The following is a 23716-nucleotide window of genomic DNA, read 5'->3' on the forward strand; positions in this document are numbered from 1 at the left end:
ACATGGAATAATTTTTATTGACTACCTTGAAAAGGGAAGCAGAATTAAGAGATACTATTTCATAGCCTTATTGGTCCGTTTGAAGGAAAAAATCGCGGAAAAAGGGCCGCATTTAAAGAAAAAGAAAGTCTTATTTTATCAGGATAATACACAGTATCACAAGTCAGTGAAAACGATGGCAAAAGTTCTTGCACTGGATATCATATTGCTTTCGTATCCACCATATGGTTCCGCCAGCCAGTGTCCGGTTATGGGAGATTTCGTTATATACATATATACAATTCGATATATTTGAAATTCATAGGTGGTTATGGGCCTGTAACCTAAAGATACCAAGCGAAGTTGAGCAATGATTTCAACACAAAAAATAATTAATGCTTTAAATTGCTTCTTTGTACTTTGTTTTATTTCTCACAATAAATTCCGATAGACTTGTTTTTGCCCCACCCAACAATAAATTCTGTGGAAAATTTCGTGTCTAATAGTATTGCCGAATTATTCATGGGTATTTGTATCTAACTTTATTTCTTTTGTATTTATTCACCAAATTATTCATACACAAATCACACACAACAGACTGACAATACCACGCGAACGTGACCAAAGCCAATTTTTGGCGATTTTCAATCAAAATATATCGAATTTCTCACAGTCAAAGTGCCGCCGTGTCGCCCAGATGCTGCCGCCAAACTTAAGCGGAATCAAAATTGAATTTATTTATGCATTTTCCACAACACTAACTGACCTTTGAAAATATAGTTATGGGTATAAATTGGGTTATATATTGGTTATATTTTGGTTATATCTGAAAGCGGAAGCTAAAAACTTTATGCTACAAATACAGATGTAGTGCGTCGTAAGCAATAAAAAACTCAATTTCGATTTTTTGATGATATGTTATTTTGCATTTTAGGTGACGATTTATAGTACTGAAAAAATTTAATAATTAAAAAAAAAATTTCCAAAAAACAAAATCCATTTCGAAAAATCGATTTCTCTTCCGTTAATTGCATACTTTTATTAACAACAAAACAATTATATAACATTTAATATAATATATTAGTATATTTATTTATAACCAGGCACTTCTTAAGGCCTCTAAATACTCATAATTACATACATACATATATATTAGAAATTCTCAGCATCTCACTTAACAGCTAAAATGACTTAAAATGAGACTAAAGCGTAATCTTGTAGTGGCTTGCTTCGGCCTTATACTTTTTCTATATTTTAAAATTTATAGGGTTGGCTGCTTAAAGTTTTTATTTTTATTTATTTTTTTTTTTATAATTTTCAAATTATTTGTAGCAAGCTAAGTTGCAAGGAATTTTAATTAGCTGCTAAAATGACTTAAGTTGATTTTAGCTGGTTTTTCTTTGAAAAATTGTCTGTTTTTTTTGGTATTTGGAAGACTAAGCGCTGCAGTTTTTGTCTTAAATTATTTTTAGTAATTTATTAGAAATAAATTTAAAAGTAATTTTTGAGCAATCTAAAAAAGTTAAAAATTACATCTACTTTTGAGCAATTAAAAATCGTAGATTATTAATAATTAAAATTTTTTAAATTAAAAAATTTGATAAAATTAAAAAAATTTAAAAATTAAGTTTTTTGAAATTTTGTGCAATAATTTTTTTTACTAGCAAACCACTTTTGCTAACAATCTTAATAGCTAAAGACACTTAAAGCGATTATATTTGATTCTTCGTTTGAGTTTTTCGGTGTTTTTCAAATAGATATATAACTATATATTAGGGTGGGTTAAACCAACCAATATTATTTTTCACTTGGTTCTCTGAAAAATGAGGTTTTAAACATCTCAAAGCAAGTCTCTCCAAGTATGAGCTTATAATTGTAACCCGCTGGGCTAACAGTTTTCTATTTTCTTCTTAACAATTAGAAAAAATCATATATCGCTTTCAATTACTACTTGAAAAAATAACACGTTTTATAGATCTTATAGAAAATTGAAATCGTAACATGTTAACAGTAAAATTTTCATTATTTTAGGGCAAATGTTTCTTTTCTTCTGAATGAAAAAAATCAATATTTAAATTGCAAAAGTCAAAGCTGTATAAGAAATTTATTGCTCTATAAATTGGTCTAGTATAATATTTCGATGAGGTTAAATGTTTACGAGATATCCATTCTCAAAAATCAACGAAAAAAATAATAAAAAATAAATAAAAATTATAACAATAATAAAATAAAAAAAAGATACCTACATACATAGTTTTCAGAGTACCAAGCGAAAAAATATACATTTATTTATTTAGTAATTTATTAGTTTCTTCATTTCAACTTTTTCTCTTTTTTGAATACCGATTGTTTAAATTTTTTTTTAATCAACATTTATTTGTTTTAGTAAATTTTTTTTTAAATTTTTATGACATTTTGTCAGAAAGCATATTTTTACTGGCCTTATTAATAACTTAGGTGAGGTGTAGGGTACTCATTTACAAATGTATGAAGCAAGTTTTGGCACAATTTTAGAAGAAGGTTATACAGCTAAATTTTTTTTTTTGGAATTCAAACAAAAAAGTTAATTAAAAGAATTTAAATTCAAAAAAAAAAAATAATGAAGAAAAGTAACGACTATTATACTTTTTTTAATTTATACAATATTTTTTTTTTAATTTTTTTTATATATTTATATTTAAGTTTGCATTTTTTTTACTTTGAAATTTAAACAAAATAAAGTTAATTCTAAGATTTAAATTCAATATATTTTTTTAATGAAGCAAAATATTTTAAAATTAAAAAAATAACATGCATACATTATTTTTTTAAATTTTACAATTTTTTTAATTTTAATTTAACTATTTAATAATTTTTAATTATTAAAACATATATATAACATAATTCAATTTACTCACATCTTCATTGTTTTTATTTTTTCAACTTATAACTGCACGAAACAGGTTTTGACTCAAAAAAAAAATTATTAAAAAAATTGTAAATTAAAAAAAAAATTAATTAATTAAATTTTTTTTATTAAAAACAAAAAAAAATTAAAAAAATGTTCTCTTTAAAAAGTTTTGACAGTAAAAATAAGCTTTTAGAAATTTTTTAATAAAATAATACATTTAATTTTGAACGAAACAAAAACACACATTTTTAGTTTAAAAAAAATATAAAGAAAATAAAATAAAAAACATTGCAGTATTTTTTCTCAATTTTTGGATTTTAAAAATTTTACATTTTTAATATTTAATAACCAATTTTACCCGCAAAAAAATTAATCAAAAAATATTAAATTAAAAAAAAAAATTAATTAATTAATATTTTTTATTAAAAAAAACAAAAAAAAAAAACTAAAAAATATTTCCTGTTAAAAAATTGTTTTTATATTCTCAACTTATAACTGCACGAAACAGGTTTTGACGCAAAAAAAATTATTAAAAAAATTGTAAATTAAAAAAAAAATTAATTAAATTAATTAATTTTAATTAATTTAAAAATTAATTAAATTTTTTTTATTAAAAACAAAAAAAAATTAAAAAAATGTTCTCTTTAAAAAGTTTGGATTTTAAAAATTTTACATTTTTAATATTTAATAACCATTTTTACCCGCAAAACAAAAATTAATAAAAAGAATATTAAATTAAAAAAAAATAAATAAATTATTTTTTATTAAAAACAACAAAAAAACTAAAAAAAATATTTTTTTACATTAAAGAAATACAGTTCGTACTAATTTTACAACGTTTTAATACATTTTTTTTAATTTAAATTTATTTTTTGGATTTTTAATATTTAATAAATTAAGTTAAAATTTGTTGAATTTATTCTAATTTTAATTTTTACTTATTTTTGAAAAATGTACTTTTATTTTAAAATTGAAAAGAAAAATATTTTTATTTAAAAATTGAAGCAAAAAAAAAAAACAAATTTAATTATAAATTTTAAATTCGGAATCTTTGTTTCTTAATGATCTTGAAACTTGAACAATGACTTGAAAGAAGGCTTTTAAAACTTTATATTATATTTCTTTATTTTGCTTTTCATGTTTATTCAATTTAAATTATTAACAAACATAGTTAATTAAATATATTCTTATATTAATTGTTTTTACTTCTTCAACATACATTTTGTCCACAACTTATTACCTGATTTTACTTTTGATTCTGTGTTTCAAAATAAAAACACAAACAAAATCAATTTTTGTTTAAAAAATTTGCAAAATTTAAATTTTCTATTGAAAACTTAATATGTACATACATATATGTTATAATTTTTGATTATAAATACAAAAAAAAGGAATTTTCAGACAAAAAAATTAATTAAAATAATTTTTATTCATTAAACAAATTTAAAATTTTTTCAACTTAAATTTTTTTAATTTTTTTTTATTTGAAAAAATAACAAAGATAATAATTTTTGGTTAAACAAATTTAAAATTAAAAAATTAAAATTTCGCCAAACAAAAAGAGTTTTTTGAACTAAAAATGAAAATAAAAATGAAATTAAAAATTAAATTAAAAAATAATATATTTAATAAAAATTATATTAAATATTTTTTTTCAAATTTGATTTTAAAATTAAAATTTTTTATTATTTAATTAATATTTTTGAAATATTTTTCTTATTTTCATTATTTTTTTTAACCTAAAAATTTTTGGAAGAATATTTTTAACTAATAGATAACGCTTATGTTGCTTAGCTCATAATTTTATCACTATTTGTAACATAAATATTTAGAATATTTATTTGTGACTCGTTCCTTGCTTTTATATAGTGTGTGTGTGTGTGTGTGTGTTGTTTGACTAACTCTATGTTTGGCACCAATAGTTTTGACATAAATAATATTATATAATAAAAATACACAAAAATTTACAACATACAGTTATGCAAGCAAATAAATATTGTATTTACATATGCATGCATGTGTGTATGCATGCCTTCTTTGCATACATATCTACACAAATGCACAAAACGCAACACATAAACACGTATGCATGTATGTATGCACATAACTAACCACTAGTTTATCCCAAACACTTTGGTAATGTTTTATAAAATTCCATTTTTTGAGCATAACAACAACAAAAACATGCTACCGGCACTCAGCAGCGCAAATAATTTGTTTGCCACTTGCAATGCTGCGCCGCCATTCGAGCCGCCACCGCCAAAGCTAGCCACAGCGACCACATTTTTCGGCGCACCAGCTGTATCCAAGCCATCTGAAAGCAAGCAAAAACGCAAATAAATTAAATTTCAATATCACATAAATATAAAACTTTATGAAAATGCTTGTTTGTACGTGCATGTTGCATGTTGCAATAACCTGTTGCCAACGCGACATACGCACATAACAGCTATTTGCCTTATTTATGTACACACCTTCAGCATCGTCGTCGACACCATCGAGCACATCGTAAGCATCCACATCACTTTCATTATCTTTAATTACGAAATCATGCTGCGTGGAAAATGCCGACCAGCCAACGGTATTTTTCGCGCGCATACGCACATGCCAACTGCCCGGCGTGAGTTCCATCTCGTGAGTCACCTTCCAAATGTGACTTTCCGCATGGCGGCGTGTATGCACCACAGATACCTTGCTCCAAGTGTATGACTAGTTGAGAAAGGGCAGGTGGGGAAGTGAAGGAAATTAATAAAATTAGATAAATCCACATATATACATATAATAGTAAAAATATAAATATATGTACATATATAGCAAATAATGTATATAATAAGAACACATAGAAGCACTTTTCCTATCAGCAGCTGAGCAGTATCTGCCCGCTATACAGTGGCAAACATATAAATATGTGCGTTGTGATAAAACTCAAGTCGAATTCTTGCGATAACCTTAACCCGCTCTGCGTGATTCAATTTAAATACCACTAATTGCGTTAGCGATTATCGCCCAGCGCGTCTCCAAGTGGCGCAATCGAATAGATAGTCGTTTGTAGATACATTGAATCACCTTATTTACATAGAACACGTACTGCATGGCGGTGCACGTGGTTGTGGTGTCGTCTTCTGCGGTTTCGCAATCTAAAATAAAAGTTTTACGGCTTGTAATCAGCGGCCGCCAGCATTCGTGGAAATAGATTATAGAATTTTATCACTCATTTTCAACTTCCTCCTCACAGCACACGCTTTGATCTTATTTTTTAAGGGTTATCCATTTCGAGATTCCCTACTTAAAAAAAAACACAGAAACTTTATATTTTATGGTGAAAGTTTAATATCTTTCGAAAGCACATTCTTTGACATTTATTTTTTGAAGTTTATCTCTTTCAAATGTTGGCCGCGGCAACGTCTCAATTCGTCCATCCATGGAGTCCAATTTTCGATAACTCGTTCGAGCATTTCGACCGGTAACTGGCAATTGCCAAGCGTAATGCATTGCTCTAAGGCCTGAATCGTAGCGGGATTGTCCGCATAGATATTATACTTTACATATCCCCATAGGAAAAAGTCTTAACGGTATGATATCACACGATCCTGGTGGCCAATCGACCGGCCCAAAATGTGAAATTATCTGCTCAGCGAAGTGTACTCTCAATAAATCCATTGAAACCAAATATCACCGAGATCACGAGCTTCAATTTCAGGCTTCAAATAGTCGGTTATTACGGCGCGATAGCGGTTGCCATTGACGGTTACGTTCTCATCGTCATCATTTTTGAAGAAATGTGGACCGATGATTCCATCGGCCCACAAATCACACCCAACCGTTGTTTTTTCTAGATGAAATGACAGCTCCTGAATACCTTCTGATTGCTCTTCGTTCAAAATGCGGGAATTTTGCTTGTTTACATCCCCATTAAGCCAGAAATGGACCACATCACTGAACCAAATTTGGTGCCAAAACGTCGAACACAGCCCCAAGTCATTGCTGTGAAAGGCGCCGAATAAACCGAACTGACTGGAAAAGAGGGATAGTGAGCTGTTTTACGGATGGATCAAAGCTTGCGGGGAGGTTTGGTGGAGGAGTACACTGTCAGTAACTTTCCATCAGCTCCAGTTTTAGGCTTCCGGGCCACTGTATCGTCTTCTAAACGAAGGTGGCTTCCATAAAGGTAGCAGTAGATCCACTGCTCCGAAGCCCAGCCGTCTCGTTCAGAGTAATGACTATTTTAATAGTGGAGCAGCGATCTTAGCCTTGAGTTCACTGTCTGTGCGCTCAAGACCAATGAAAAGATGTCAAGACTCCTTATCATTAGCATCGTGATATTTTATGATTGATCAGTTTGTATACTTGGCCACAGCGGTATTGCAGGAAACTGTTAGGCTTGTTAGGATTGGTGCTTCAGTCTCTTTTAGTACGGAATAGAAACGGTTGGGAGCTCCTTTGACAACTTGTGGTTTACCAATAGACTGTTGGGCCTAAGAGCAAATCAGCAAATGTTGGTCGACTATCAGCAGCTTTGTAGTGGAAAGCCCCTTCTGGGTAAATCGTAAGAGATTGAAGGTACTCTTCGTCCTGAGCTGAGGCTACATTTCAGTTGTTGTAGAAGTTCTAACTGAACACTGTCCGATCGGCATTCATGCAGTAAGATTGAATATCTCTGCAGATGCCAGCTGCATCAGGTGTTTAGAAGTAGATGAGATAGAATCATATCAAAACTTCCATCTTAAATGTCCCGCTTTTGCCTTATCATGGCAAAAATATCTCGAATCTCATACTTTCAGACATCAAGGTAAAATACCAAAAATAGAAATAAGACACCTAAACAGATTTGTGTTGAATTCAGGACCTTTTTGGCGATAGCTGATATCCGACTATTGGAGTTTTTCATTTGGCATCACCAAAGACTGTTCCTAACAGTCTAAATGTGTTCCCGCCGCAATGAGAGATCAGCAATCTAACCTAACCTAACTCTATGTCGACTTATGTCCAAGATCTGTTTCGAAATTTTGCAGTATCCCAGGACCCGTCGTAGTTTATTCAGAAGCCTGTCGAATAATGTATAGTGTACTCTTCGAATTCTTCTTCTGATACATAACAAGCTGTATATTTCTACTTTTTTAAATCGAAAATTCCACAAAAAATATTAAAAAATTATTGCTCCGTTGAGTTTGGCATCTGCCATCTCTGCTTCTAAGATTTATAGCAATTTGGCAATAACATTTTGTTTATAAAAGAATTTGGCCGTCAGCGTGTGCTGCAATCTGCACTTTTAATCTCACAAAATAAAAATTAAAATTATTTTCCAAAACTTGCCACTTTTATAAACACACACACATACACACGCAAGACAGTTGCATAAATAATCTGAATTGTATATTTTTTCAGAAAATTTGCGCAATCTGCTTGCTTACTGACAAAATAAAACTCTAAACTGATAAGATTTGTGGATTGTAAACAAGCACACCTTCATTTACATAGCATATATGTATTTATATATGTATATAAGTGAGTCACATTCATCCCCAAAGCGGTGATATTCCACAGTGGAGATGAACACTGAGGGGAGATAATTGAATTCCAAGTAATTGCAATACAAACATATATACAGATGTATGACCGAAGCAAATGTCTGCCAGCGATTAGAAGTGAGTTAATCCCCATCAAGAGTAACAGGTATGTTAATTTTATCTTATTTATGCCACTTTTATTGTTGGTGCTACATACATATGCATAATAACTTGAAGACTTTATATTAGAAGCGAGATTTTCATAGAAGTTTATACCAAGACCATAGAAAAAACTTAAAAGTGAAAATTTTTGGGCTCAAATAACGGGTGATTTTTTTGAGGTTAGGATTTTCATGCATTAGTATTTGACAGATCACGTGGGATTTCAGACATGGTGTCAAAGAGAAAGATGCTCAGTATGCTTTGACATTTCATCATGAATAGACTTACTAACGAGCAACGCTTGCAAATCATTGAATTTTATTACCAAAATCAGTGTTCGGTTCGAAATGTTTTTTATCGACAAATTTTGTTCAGCGATGAGGCTCATTTCTGGTTGAATGGCTACGTAAATAAGCAAAATTGCCGCATTTGGGGTGAAGAGCAACCAGAAGCCGTTCAAGAACTGCCCATGCATCCCGAAAAATGCACTGTTTGGTGTGGTTTGTACGCTGGTGGAATCATTGGACCGTATTTTTTCAAAGATGCTGTTGGACGCAACGTTACGGTGAATGGCGATCGCTATCGTTCGATGCTAACAAACTTTTTGTTGCCAAAAATGGAAGAACTGAACTTGGTTGACATGTGGTTTCAACAAGATGGCGCTACATGCCACACAGCTCGCGATTCTATGGCCATTTTGAGGGAAAACTTCGGACAACAATTCATCTCAAGAAATGGACCCGTAAGTTGGCCACCAAGATCATGCGATTTAACGCCTTTAGACTATTTTTTGTGGGGCTACGTCAAGTCTAAAGTCTACAGAAATAAGCCAGCAACTATTCCAGCTTTGGAAGACAACATTTCCGAAGAAATTCGGGCTATTCCGGCCGAAATGCTCGAAAAAGTTGCCCAAAATTGGACTTTCCGAATGGACCACCTAAGACGCAGCCGCGGTCAACATTTAAATGAAATTATCTTCAAAAAGTAAATGTCATGAGCCAATCTAACGTTTCAAATAAAGAACCGATGAGATTTTGCAAATTTTATGCGTTTTTTTTTTAAAAAAAGTTATCAAGCTCTTAAAAAATCACCCTTTAGTACCTTGAACGTCGAAGCTCTTAGATATCTAAGACGAGACCTACTGACATCACACGCGAGCCGGAAAGTTCAAGTAACGACGATACATGCAGAAAGTGCTCATAAAAGAGACACTGAAACACTTCTTATGGTTCTGTCCAGCAATATCTAGTAATCGTCTTAGATATCTAGGACGTTCGCAGTTGAATCACAGATGAAGAGACTAGATGAAGTATCAAAACTAGATACCAAACAGCTCTCAAGATTCGCAAAAAACGTTGACGGTCATATGACAAATGTTTCAGCGTCTCTCTCAAGCCTACTTCCTTGCACTTTCCTCATGTATCGTCGTTACTTATGCCCTTTCAGTACGGATGTGATGTCAATAGATTGCTGCCTGCCATTAGACCAATAACCGCCCTGCAGTCCTTTTCAGACCGTGTGAGCAAAAAGCATACGTGTTTTCTTTCGGGACTCTTGCTGATGAAGGTGGCGATCCTTAAGGCCCTTAAGGCATTCCATCTTGGCCTGATCCGTCTGTGAGCCCTTTCGAAAATTTTATTCCATATGGTTTTTAGTGATTTCCGTATTTTCTGTACTGGTTCGTTAGCCAGATGAATGGCACTTTTGCCAATCTCGTCAGCTATTCTGTTTCCGGGAGTTCCTTTGCGGTTTGGAATTTCCGTCTGATCGACTTTGAGTTCCTAAAGATCTAACAACGAACGTCCCGAATTTACGTTACACTTTCTTTCTGGTTTCAGTTTTATAAAGTTATTATTACCAAGCAAGTCTAGCTTCGAAACGTACTTGTATTTCCACCAAAATGAAACAGTCCGATCGCCCCGATACGATAACAACCGATCTTTCCACATTTTCGATGTAAAGATCTTTTCTTAAGACAATCCGTAGCCTACAGTTAGCCGTAGTGTTTCCAGAACCCTCGCAAACCAAGCATTTAGAGAAGTAAGCTCTTAGTTCGACCGAAATGGCTTAGCGTGATTGTAATTTAAGTTTGAAGTCCGACCCAATCGATTATTCGACATTTTCGACGTAAAAAGCTTTTCTTAAGATAACAGTCGCCTACAGGTAGCTCTAGTACTTGCGGAATTCTCACAAATAAAAATGTCAGAGAAGTGTACTCTTAATTCGAAAACGTAATTTTAGGTTTGAAATACGCGAAGTTCGAAGAAACTATCGATTTTACATGAAGTCGTACCTTAAGCTTTCAAAATCTCTGATTAATACTCCGAAAAGTTTGTGTCGCTGTTCCAAGATACCACAAATAACTTTTTTGTGCTATACTGAACTTCCCCTACGAAGACCCCAAAAATGTGTCATTGGCCTTTGGTTTACTCTTCAATCGCGAGATTATACCATAGTGTGTAGTCCTTAGGCTGGGTCGATTAAGCTTTCTCTCTCAGATGCAGATAGGGTTCGTGAGACTATTAAATATTGAATCGAAAGCTGGTATGTTGTGTCGGACATAAGATCCCAAGAGCAGTCTTATTTTAAGCTGCCACATCAGATAGTCAGACCTTCAGCGAAGTTGGGTACCTCGTCGTTAATGAAGGGGACAGAGTGCTCTTATGAAATTGTCCACAAATTTGGGAAACTGGCTTGAGATATCTCTACACGATAAAGATTATAAACGAGGCCGAATAAAAAACACAAGCCTGCCTGGAGTTTGACGACTAATGACATTTAAACCAGGCGGAACCGTTGAGCTATTGGAAGTCCTTCAGCAGCCATATTTTCGAGTTAGGGTTCGACTAGGCTGACTTACTGAAGTTCTAAAAAAATTTGCAACTTCAATTGTACTTACGCCCGCCAGTTTATAATCCAACACCGCCTCCGATAACGGCTGTATGCTGCGCACCAACCAATGTATCACCGCTTGGTTACCTTTGACTTCCAAGTCCTCCAATTGTGGATGTTCCGGCTCGTAAATGATATGCACTTTCGTTTCGCCACGGCCGATGGCATTCTAGTGTATTAAAAAAAAAAACTTTTAGAACACAACTCAAATATATATTTCAACATGCCTGCTCACCTGCACTTGACATACATGCTCGCCAAGATCGCTAGCGCTCACATCCATAACGGTTAAGATCGAACGTTTGCGTTCTTTATGTGCGATCTCGTTGAATGTATATTTATGCGAGGCATTCAGCCTTTTACCGTTACGCAGCCACAACACTTCACCAGTCGGATTTGCCGCATAGTCACAATACAACTCGGCATTGCCACCCTGTTCCGTATTGACATAATGCCGATAAGTGGAGACCTTCGGCACGTAAACAACATCGACAACGATCATGGCATGCGGCGGTTCTTGTGACAGATCATCGGCTAGACACTGGTAGATGCCACCATGTTTGGTATCTGCATTGTCAATGTAGAGCTCCTCGCCTAGCACACGTTCGACCAAACTTTCGGCGCGTTTGCCCTGCGGAGATAGGAAAAAATAAAAAAAAAGTAGTTAAGTCTTGTATATTCAATCCACTCCAATTGCTTTAGTGTCGACAACTCACATCGATAAACCATTTGATCTGCACATTTTCCAGCGAATAGTATTTGCATACACAGACGTGTGGTTCACCCTGTACAAACACCAAAGTCTCATTGGTTACCTCATGGCCATCACAGAATATCATTAGACTTTCATCGACTTCGACCAGCGCATGCATGCGCACCTTCTCAGGCAGCACTTCGCAGTAATAGTCGCCGGCATCCTTAGCGGTCACATTCTGTATCACCAGCGAATTATTCTTGAGCACATCCACATTGGGATCCATAACGAATTGTCCGGTTGCGATCACTATTTTACCCTTATACCACATGATCACATTTTTTGCTGTAAGGAAGCGCATATAAGCTGAGTTAGTCTCTACATATCAGCGATTCCCCGCCTTGTACTCACAATGTATATTCTTGGCCGCGCAGTCGAGCAGTAGATTCTCGCCTGGCCGTGTGTAAATATTGACTTCCGCTTCTTCAAAATAGGGTGGTTCTGCTTTCAGTTCCGCTGCTTTCATTTCCGCCGCCTCGTTTGCCACTTCATCCGCATATTCTACGTCGTCATCTTCCTCATCATCAATATATTCATTGTCCACATCGCCTCCATCTGCGTCTGTCTCATCATCATCGTAATAATAGTCATCTTTTACGTAATCGATGTCGCCGACGGGACTGCTGGTAACAGTTTTGTTCTCAACAGCCACACCTAAAATTCAAATTAGACGTTTATATTATTTGATTTCGCAATTTACACTTTTCCGTGTGAGATCAGTGATTCCATCAGTGATTTGTGGAAATGTAAATGACATGAAATATTAATTTAATTAGCACTAGTTCAATAACCTAAACCGGTGATGTAAGATAGGAAGAAAACTTAAGTGTTAGAATGAAGTATTTTTTCGTCTTTTGATAGATTTGGAAGCCATCCAGTACCAGATTACAGTACCGAAAATAAAACGGTTCGCAACGTGCCAAGGTAGGACATTGAAAGCAAATAAGAAGAAAAACACATATATCTGAGATGCCGACTCGAATTGTGCCTGAAAAAATAATTTGAGTTTTTGAAACCTTTCGGGTACTTGCGTTAAGGTGGTCTTTAAAAGCTTTGGTCCAGTAGAAAGCAACGTTCAAAATCCAACCCTCCCAAGATGTAGTGCTACTTTATAGTTCGGGGACTTATTTCAATCAAATATACATAAACCAAAGATATTACAAAGTTCTTTCGGTTTTATTCGTCCTTAGCGTTTTATTGTACTAATGAGCTTGTTAGATTTTTATATGAAGAAGTGGATAGCGTCATAGACTATATTGGTTAAAACCTCGAAGACGTTCAATTCCAAATCAATTTTCAAGTTTGTAGTCTAGTCTTTCAAACATTTCTGTCAGTTTTAGGCTTTCTAAGTTTCGTGTTCAAATCTTTGCTGCTTTCAGCCCCCCAAATACATTTTACTAGGTTTTTACATGACCAAGAGCTGTTTCGGCCAAGTTTTCTTTATAATAATACTCCATAAAGGTTTATAAAGAATAAGTAGTATTTCCCATGACGGTTTTCAATAAGTCATGGCAATACTAGAAGTTGACCCACTAACCAGCCGAGTTATGGATATGAATTTAATGAATCCGAGACAGCCAGGAGTTTTCTCGATAGTTGAGGAAAGAACTTTAGCTTAACGATTATATTTCAGGATCTCAGGTAGAACCTCCCATAGCTACTATATAACATAGCGGATCAAATTTTCAAACATGAAGAAAGATTAAAAGTGGTAGAAAATGAGAAAGTGTCTTATCTGTCGAGCAGAGAGCACATTTAGTGTTAGATCACACCATAAAGTATAGATCCATAGGCCTTACGAAGACTAAAATGTCCCACATGCATATCCGCAATCACCCAACTACATAAGGAAATAAAGAGGTTCGAACCAAATTCTAACCTCACTTTGTACGAGATATTAGCTATTAGATGACAGATTAAGAGATGTTCCTAGATAAGACTAGTATAAATCTTTGCGGGCGTTTAGCTAAGTGCTAAAGACAAGCTAAAATTTAATTTCTTTAGTGTAGGTATTTCAATATTGTCCTCTCGAGTAGAGTTCCTTCGTTCTTTGTATAGATATTGTATGAGATTCCGTCTTATTTTCACCTATGAGCGCCAAACCTCAAAATTGCTAAAATCCACCCAATCGACTATCTTTTGAACAACCCTAGTAAATCAAAAAAAGAACGCACCCCCTCTATGTTAATGTGTATGTAGACACAAATACTTAAATATGTACTATATATAGATAACAGCGATCCGATCAATAATTGGCGAAAGTGGTGCAAAATTAAGCCAAGCATTTCAACCTACAAGCGTGAAAATCAGTGAACTTGTTTTGTTGACCTTAATTTTTTTTGGCGATTGGCGATTGACGATTTATATATATATATTTGCCAATCACATGTTTCTGATAAGGACTCTGGCTACCTTAAAATCTTACTTTACTTTGTGTATATACAAAATTCATTGAGGCACTCTACGTATGTGGAAGCACGTTGAGGTAGCCAATTAGGCAATGCTTTCATAATACCGAAATTTCGGTCAAATATTTCATGATTCCGTTGTATATTTGAGATTTATTGTTTGGTTAAATAGTAGTTCAGAGATCTGGTGATTCTAGAGTCTTCTTCAATTCTTTGAACAGTTGGTAGGGACTTTTTACTATATCTATGGGTTCTCTCTTCAGCAATTTCATTACCTTTTACCCATGTATAACACGGCTGCTACATAATGCTCTCTTTCCAAAGAAAATTTCTGAACTTTCTTTTAGTTTTTGCAGTTATAACCTGTGCTTTTAGAATCTGGCAAAATTGAATTTTGCGTTGATAAATCTAACTGATTTTATTACTTGATCTTCAAACAAAGGTCCTAATGCACTTTTCAGATAAAATAGAAAATGTGTCTTTTAATCCCAACACTTTACCGAAAAGGTGTTTTGAAAGAATTCTTTCATGTATGATACCGGAAATTTCATATACCTACATTCTTATTCGAAAATAAGATTCCAACTTGTCAAGTTGCCATTATTAAAAAAATTACGGGATCAGGGTCCCGAAATTATAATGCTTAAATTTTTTTAAATCATATGTGTAGTTCCGTTCGTGTACTATACTTTATAATTCCGACGTTTTAAAATTCCGATACTAAAAAAATTATTAGATCGGAATCCCGAAATTTTCGGGATTAATTTACAGTAATTCGCTGTATTACTATTCGCATATACTATATAATTCAACTTTCGGGATGCTGAAATGTAATACTGGTAATTGATATAATTTAAAGAGTTCTGTATTCGGGATCCCGAAATTTTCGGGATTTTGTGATGTGAGCGTTAAATATTCGTGTCTACATTTTCGAGATCCCGAAATGCAATATTGATTATTCGTACTTTATAATTCCGAATTTTTGAAGCACTGTTATTAAAATGCTATAAAGACGAGATCCTGAAGATGTGAAGAGTTATTTATTCAGTTTACCGCAATTCCCATATACATAATAATTATGGCATTTCAAAATTTCCGGTATTAAAAAAAAATTATAAGATCGGGATCCCGAAATTTTCGGGATTAATGTTTTAAAATATGAGCGTTTAGAACTCGCTAGTTTAAAATTCCAATGTGCTATATAGTTTAATGCCTATATTTTCGAGATCCCGAAATGCAATATTGATTATTCGTACTTTATAATTCCGAATTTTCGTAGTAAAATACTATGAAGACGCGATCCTAAAGATGTTAAGAAGTATTCGGTTTACTGCAATTCCCATATCCTTTACAATTCCGACATTTTAAAACTACTGGTATTAAAAAAATTATAAGATCAGGATTCCGAAATTTTCGGGATTAATGTTTTAAAATATGAGCGTTTAGAACTCGCTAGTTTAAAATTCCAATGTGCTATATAGTTTAATGCCTATATTTTCGGGATCCCGAAATGCAATTTACGAATTCCGAAATTTCGAGGCTCCTTTTTAAAAATATTATTAAGATCACGAAATTTTGTAGTTATTTTTTTATGATAGAGGAAGAAGTTTTTGTTCTGTACTTCATATTCGAAAATTTCAAAATTTTGGTATTAAAAAATTTGACATGTCGGGATCCCGATAATTTTGTTCGATATTAGATCTCTTAGAACTCAGTTTGTACAATAAATTTAGGTTTCATATTTCTTTGTTTTACACTTTCAGGATCCCGCAACTTCTTTCGGAATCTTAGTGTTTTTATGATATACATACATATTTATGATAGAATTCTTGTTCTGTACTTTATGTGTAATCGGAAACTTAAATTTTTTAGTATTAAACGCATCCAGCAAGCTTCTGGAATTGTTCAGAGTGCTGAACCTTTGTGACCATATGTGATATAATATATTAAAAGGCACAATAGACCATAGGTAGCAGTGACAAACCTCGATATATCTGTTTGGCAGTTCGGGATCCCGTTAATTTCGGGATTAAAATTTTTATATGACACTACAGGTTTTACAATATATTTTGTAAGATTTTTAATTTCTATTTTTTATACTTCCGGGATCCCGAAAAAAGTTGCTACGCCCGAAATGCAATATTCGTCCTTCATATTGACCGACATGTTGAAAAAATCGACATGTATTTTATACACAATATTATTTTACTGACTCAAGTGACATATAGATAACTTTTGATCCGCTTTTAATGGGGTATACATACATACATATATCATATATGTAGTTACATATGGATGTGTGCATGTATGCATTTGTGTGTGCGTACTTAGTCCCTTAATACTGTGCGCGAACTGTGCACATGTTTTAATGAATTTACTTGGCCAAATTTTTGCTTTTACTTTGTAATTAATTTTTTGTTATTTTCTTGGCATTTTGGCCAAGTTCTTTACAATGAAATTACTATTTATAGCAGTTTATGTCATGAAATACAAGAATGAGTCTTTTTTGCTGTTATCTCTTTTAGTGATATTTTGCTTGGTAATTGGTTTTTTTTGGAAATGATTTTCTTGTTTTTGCAATTTCTTTTTTTTATCATTACTAATGTTTTTGTTCTTGTAATTGTATTTTTTTTTTTAGTTTTTTGTTTTTGTATAATTTTATATAATTTTTAATGTTTTTGCTCTTGTAATTTTTTAATGTTTTTGTTTTTTTTTGTAATTTTTTTTATATTTTTTATTTTTTTGTTTAATTTTTTTTTTGTTTTTGTAATTTCTTTTTTTATAATTTTTAATGTTTATGTATTTTTTTGTATTTTTTTTTTAATTTTTTTTTTTATTTCTTTCTTTTTTTTTTAATTTTTTATTTTTTTTTGTTTTTGTAACTTCTTTTTTTATAATTTTAAATGTTTTTGTTTTTGTAGTTGTATTTTTTTTATTTCTTTTTTGTTCTTGTAACGTTTGGCCTTAACTCTAAGTAACTCATGCCAAAATAGGAAGTGAACTTGTGTACATAAATTAGCAGTTATGTACAACGCATCTGTATGTATGTACAAACAATATCATATTTTTCTTTGTTATTATTTTCCATTTTAATGTTGAGTATTAGCGCACCAACAAATATCGCATTTTTGGTGACTTTCGGTTGCTGGCCTGTGGGCGAAGTTGCTATCTTATCGACTTCCAGCTATTTATCATATCAAAGTTTACCTTATAAATTATCTGCTGCCTGTGCATGTGTGTGCGTATATGTGCATATACGTCAGAACCACAAATATTCACACACACACACATGCATAGATTTGAATTTGTATATACATACATACCAAACGGCACTATAGTTCTAGTGTTTGAAACATTAACAAAAGCAGCATTCTTTATCTTAGCACCTCTTTTGTTGTTGGAAAAATCACGTTATAACACATTCCAGCAAAAAATGGATATACTATGTATATCTAGAATTTTTTTCATTTTCTCTCTTGGCGAATTATTTTTAATTAAGTTAGTCTCGTTTGATAAACGTACTTGACAAAAATTTTTTTGATAAACACATGAGTATATTCATGTACTTGTATGTGTAAATACACCAAACATGAATAGTTTTTGTTATTAAAATAGTAAATGTTTACTATTTAAGAAATTATCATGTCAGCGCTAAAAGTAGTAAATTACTTTCTCATTACTGCTGACATCAGCGCTTATTTTCGGGGCTATGAAGAGTTGGTGATATTTTTTCTTTTGAATTTTGGATTTATTATATATATATTTATATACAGATTATTTTGGAATTAGTTGAAAAAAATTTTAGCAATTCTCATACTCCGTTATATCAAGTTTGCCCTGATTTTTGTAACAGCCAGAAGCAGATGTCGGAGACCCTAAAGAGTTCTATATATTGGGTAGTCGAAAAAGTCTTTTCGTATTTCTAATCAAACTTCAACTATTTACATTTATAATGAACTTTAATGAACCAAATATGTACCATTTTGGTCGACCACTTTTTGCTATTTTTCCGCTAGAGACATTATTCCATCAGTGTAAAACTTTTCTGGTTTCTCGGCGAAAAACTGCGACAAGTAATTTTTACAGGCTTCTCTTGAAGCCAACTTTACTCCATTAAGGAAGTTCTGCATTGACCGAAACAAATGGTAGTCCGATAGTGCAAGGTCAGTGCTATATGGTGGATGCATCAAAACTTCCCAGCCAAGCTCTCCCAGTTTTTGCCGAGTCATCAAAGATGTGTGTGGTCTAGCGTTGTCCTGATGGAAGACGAAGCCCTTTCTGTTGATCAGTTCTGGCCGTTTTTTTCGATTGCTTGCTTCAATCTCATCAGTTGTTGACAGTAAAATATAGAATCAATCGTTCGACCAGGCTGGAGCAGCTCATAGTGGATGATTCCTTTCCAATCCTACCAAACACTCAGCATAATCTTTCGAGGCGTCAATCCTAGTTTTGCGACCATTTGTTGAACTTCACCACGCTTGGACCATGATTTTTTTCGATCTTGATTTTTTTGTATTCGTATTTGATCCACTTTTCGTCTTGTGTTACCATTGGCTTCAGAAATGGTTCGATTTCATTTCGTTTAAGCAAAGAATCGCAGATGTTAATTCGGTCCATTCATACATATGATACGAATCATACTAAGGGCTATCGGGTCCTCGTAATCAGTATGCAACCTGTCGGGTTTACATAGATTAATCAGTCGGCATGGCTGTGTTTTCAAAATCATTTGTGATTATTTCACGCTGTTATAACAACAGTTCCCAATATGTATTTGAGTACGAAGTGCCACTTCTTCCAAAAGGCTTAGAATTCAAGAGTTCAGCTACTTACTACAAGAATGAGACACTTGAGACGGTTACTATCTGCTGTTGTCTATCCAAAAAGCATAACACAATACTTTGAGACAAAAAATAGTAAGACTGTGTTCATAATTTTAAAATTCTTAATTTATTCTTCAGAATCTATCTCGTCCTCCTCAAAGTAATCCCAACTGGTCTCAATACACTTGTACCAATGCATTCCTTTTTGCCAATTTGGCTTATCGAAAAGAAATCGGAGTGTACCACACCTCAATAATCGAGGAAAAAGTCAAAAATCAAGATTATACCTGCTTTGACGTAGTTTTTTCGACTTCGAGTCACCTTTGCCACGATATACGGGCGATTGATCGTTTGTTTCCTGGTTGCAAGCATAGGACTCATTGCCAGTAATTATACGTTTCATGACATCCTCGGTAGTCGGAAATCATTGTTTTATAGACCCTGTTTTTCGAAAAAATGCAGTGGAATCCACAAATTGCGACTACTTTTTGAAACAGAGTAGTCGATTTTTTGCTCTAGAACTCGGCGGGTCTTCATTTTCTTTTCTTACGCATACTTTTTGAAATTTGCGAATGTTAGTTATGTCATTCCGGGTATTACAAATATTTTAAACTCATCATTATTAGCGAATTGTTGCAATTATAAAGGGAAATTATGTCAGCAAAAACTGAATCGTTCCGCATGAGCCCCGTTTGCAATGACAGTTAATGAGGCTTTCAAGGCTGACTAACACTAACACGCTTGCAGAAATATTATATATATTTTTTATATGACACAATGATTTATTATTAAATCAAAAACATAGATATTGTGGCTTGTAATAAATTCAGTAGTACTGAAACTCCGAAGCTTACAAAATGGTCTCAGTATTTTGGAAACCATTTTAAAATTTCCGGGATCATGTCAAAAATCGCTTAATCCTCCACAAAATTTCGTGTTTTAGAAATTAATTTAAGAAAGAATAATTTGATATATCTTTTTTCGACAAAGTGTTGTCACCAAAATTCGAATATACGAGTACTACACTTTCTCGCCTAAAGCCATTTGAGGGGGTGGCAAACACCCAAAATGGTTATAAGTTTCCTAAAATGATATAAAAATTAGTTTTATAAGCGATTTTGGTCTCCATTTGAAATAAAGGGGCGCCTTCGGTATGAATACGAGCCTCGCCGCTCCAAAGAGTTTCATTTGGTAGTTAACCCTTAAACAACCTTCGAATATTGTGATCAGATAAAGTAGCAGCGTTGTTGTCCTGCATCATGGCTGGACAAATACCGTCTATATCAAGTGATACCAGGTCCTTCTCCACCTGCTCTCTCCAAAGATCATCCTCTTCCTCTGCTTTCACCGGGTACTGAATCGGAAACCTTGTCCATCCGGACAATATGACTTAGCTAGCGCAGCCACTGCCCTTTCATTCGCTGAACTATGTCAATGACGACGTAAATCTCGCAGAGCGTTATCGTTCCATCGACTGCGGTGTTTACCGATGTCAATGTACACGGTTCGAAGCCGTTGATTCCCCAAAATATCTAGTCCTTCATAATGATTTCCGTATAGATGCTATCTCTTACAGGTTGAAGATCTGTAGCGTCTGCTGGAAAATCTGTGTTGACCAAGTCTACCAGTAATTCTTTACTGAATTCAGACCATTCTCCACATTTTTTGTGTAGCAGCCTGCTGTTACCCAAAAGTTTGGACAGTCATTTTCTAAGCCCAGCTACTGCGGTTATCTTTTCTAACTTGTCGCAAAAGCTCTTCCACGACTCCCGCTTGGCTTTACAAATTTCTTTTTTTATATTCCTGAAGTACATCTTTTCATACCTTCCAGCAGGTCTCTTCATCGGCCAACTTAGCCAGCTTGAAGAGTTCCTTAATGCAACGCCTGACAAAAGCGCGCTCCTTTTCCCACCAAGGTGACCTCGATCCACGCTTTGCTTGTACAGGAGGGCATGCGATGTGATGTGATTTAACAGGGAAGTGATTTAACAGTGATGGGATTTAACAGTCGTAAAGGCGAACCCTTCTGTTAGCTGGCTCTATAAAAGAAAGGCAGGCACCGCGATGTGATGTGATTTAACAGTAATATGTAATGTAACCTCACGGGAAACTGTCTGTTAGCTGACTCTATAAAAGAAAAGCTGGCACCATGCCTGGCCAGTGTTAGGTGCCGCTCGCGATGTGATGTGATTTAACAGTGATGTGATTTAACAGAGATGTGATTTAACAGTCATAAAGTAACTTAAGGGGCGCTGGCTGTTAGCTGGCTCTATAAAAGAAAGGCAGGCACCGCGATGTGATGTGATTTAAAAGGGATGTGATTTAACAGTGATGGGAGTTAACAGTGATGTGATTTAACAGAGATGTGATTTAACAGTCATAAGGTAACCTCATGCGAAGCTGGCTGTTAGCTGGCTCTATAAAAGAAAAGCAGGCACCGTGCCGTAGCTAGTTACTTCAATTCAAATTAAACTGCACCTCTAGTCAGTCTACGTACTGCCGACCTAACCTAACCGACTGTAACCTAAACTATAACCGACTATAACCTAAACTATAACCAACTATAACATAAACTATAACCAAATATAACCGAACCTTAACTCTGTGTGCCCCTCCTTCATTGACAGTAAGTGTCGAATAGTTCACAAGAACCTATTATACACCCCTTTTTCCCAGCACCACTGCAAAAGTATGTGTTGGCAGATGATTGATAATCAAAGCTAATATATAATATTTATATATAATATATATATTTAAAAAAAAAATATTGCTAGCATGTGCTAATTTCATTGGTTATTATCAACCGCATTAAGTGCTATTAGTAAAAGTATTATTCGATAGCATTGCAAATAATTCAACAAGTGTTATCGCAAAAGCGAAAACCTCAAATAATTCCCCACTTACCAGTGTTAAACTGCAGGCAAATAGTTGCAAAAAATAAGGTTAACAGAAGTGCTGTGCCGCCCTTCATTTTGATTTTTTTTTTTTGTTTTGTAGAGTAATCGATTTTTTTTATTTTTTTAAATGTGGTTTGGGTTTTTGTACTATATGAAATGTAATTTCTAATTTTTGTGTTTTTTTTAATATAAAATTTTTATTATTTTTTTAATGTTTTTTTTTATAATTTATAAAATGTGGTTCCAAATTTGAAGATTAATTCTACATATACGCCAAAATAATTTTTTTTTTTTTGAATTTTTTTTTATTTTTTTGTATTACTCGTTTTGTTTTTTATCTTTTTTTTTCTGAGAGGGTGGAAATTTTAAATCCAATTTTTAATGACATTTTTATGTTTTAAATTTTCTAGCTAAAAAAAAATATTTTTTTTTAATATTTATTTAATTATTATTGCTTTTGTTTATTTTTTAACCATTATACTGAATTTTGTTTGTATTTTTTTTTCATTTGAGAATCCCACGAATATTCTTTCTGATTTAATTTTTTTAAATAATAACTTGTTTTGTTAAATAGTGAATGTTTTTAATTAACAATTTTTTATAGTAAACTATTTTATAGTAAAATTGTTTTACTATTAAAATTTGTATACCAAAAAAGTTTTTATAGTAAAAAAATGTAATTAATTTTAATGTTTTGTACCAAAAATAAATAGTGAATGTTTTTTTTTTAATTTTTCTAAAAATATTTTTTAAAGTAAAAAACAATTTATAATAAAAAAAGTTTTATGGTGGAATTTATATGTAAAAAATTGGGCTTTCAATTAAATTGTATTTTTAATGGTTTAAATTTTTTTATAAATAGTAAAAAAAATGTATTAAAAAATTTTCCTTTTTCGATAAAATTGCATTTTTTAATGGTTTTAATTAAAAATGTTTTATAGCAAAAATAAATAGTAAATGTTTTTAATTTAATTTTTTTGTAGTAAAAATGTTTTTTATAGTAAAAAAAATGTATGGTAAAAATTATAGTAAAAATTTTTTTTATTAAATAAAAATTTTATGGTAAAAATTTTTTTAAAGATAAATTAAAAATTTTTTATAGTAAAATTTAGTTAATTTAAAACGTTTTATAGCAAAAATAAATAGTGAATGTTTTTAATTTAAATTTTATTGTGGTCAAAATAAATTTTTTTAGTAGAAAAAAATATAGTATACAAATTTTATAGCTAAAATTTTAATAAAAAAATTTTACTTATTAAATTAAATTGTATGTTTTTTTTTAAGATTTAAGGTTTTAAGGTTTAAAATTAAAATGTTTTATAGTAAAAAATTTTGAATTCAATTAAAATATTTAGTTTTTGAATTAAATTGTATTTTTTTTATAGTTTTTAATTTTTAATTTCA

General features: G+C 32.5%; 2 protein-coding genes across 2 annotated transcripts in view; one reads left to right on the forward strand and one right to left on the reverse strand.

The window, feature by feature from the left end:
• Window positions 1–1123: 1123 nt before the first annotated feature.
• Window positions 1124–22517, reverse strand: LOC105226829 (obscurin). The gene is made up of 7 exons (XM_049453502.1): window positions 22320–22517; window positions 12536–12838; window positions 12147–12469; window positions 11666–12061; window positions 11438–11599; window positions 5344–5578; window positions 1124–5183 (listed from the first exon to the last, which is right to left on the reverse strand). The coding sequence occupies exons 1-7, from the start codon at window positions 22384–22386 to the stop codon at window positions 5014–5016; spliced, it is 1656 nt and encodes a 551-aa protein (XP_049309459.1). The 5' UTR covers window positions 22387–22517; the 3' UTR covers window positions 1124–5013.
• LOC105226835 (muscarinic acetylcholine receptor DM1) overlaps window positions 8406–23716 on the forward strand; it is a 70050-nt gene continuing 54739 nt past the window's right edge. The window contains exon 1 of the mRNA XM_049453501.1: window positions 8406–8542. The gene's annotated coding sequence lies outside the window, so the exon portion shown is untranslated. The remainder of the gene's footprint in view (window positions 8543–23716) is intronic.

This window comes from Bactrocera dorsalis, chromosome 3 (assembly GCF_023373825.1).
Source record: "Bactrocera dorsalis isolate Fly_Bdor chromosome 3, ASM2337382v1, whole genome shotgun sequence".
Taxonomy (NCBI): Eukaryota; Metazoa; Arthropoda; class Insecta; order Diptera; family Tephritidae; genus Bactrocera; species Bactrocera dorsalis.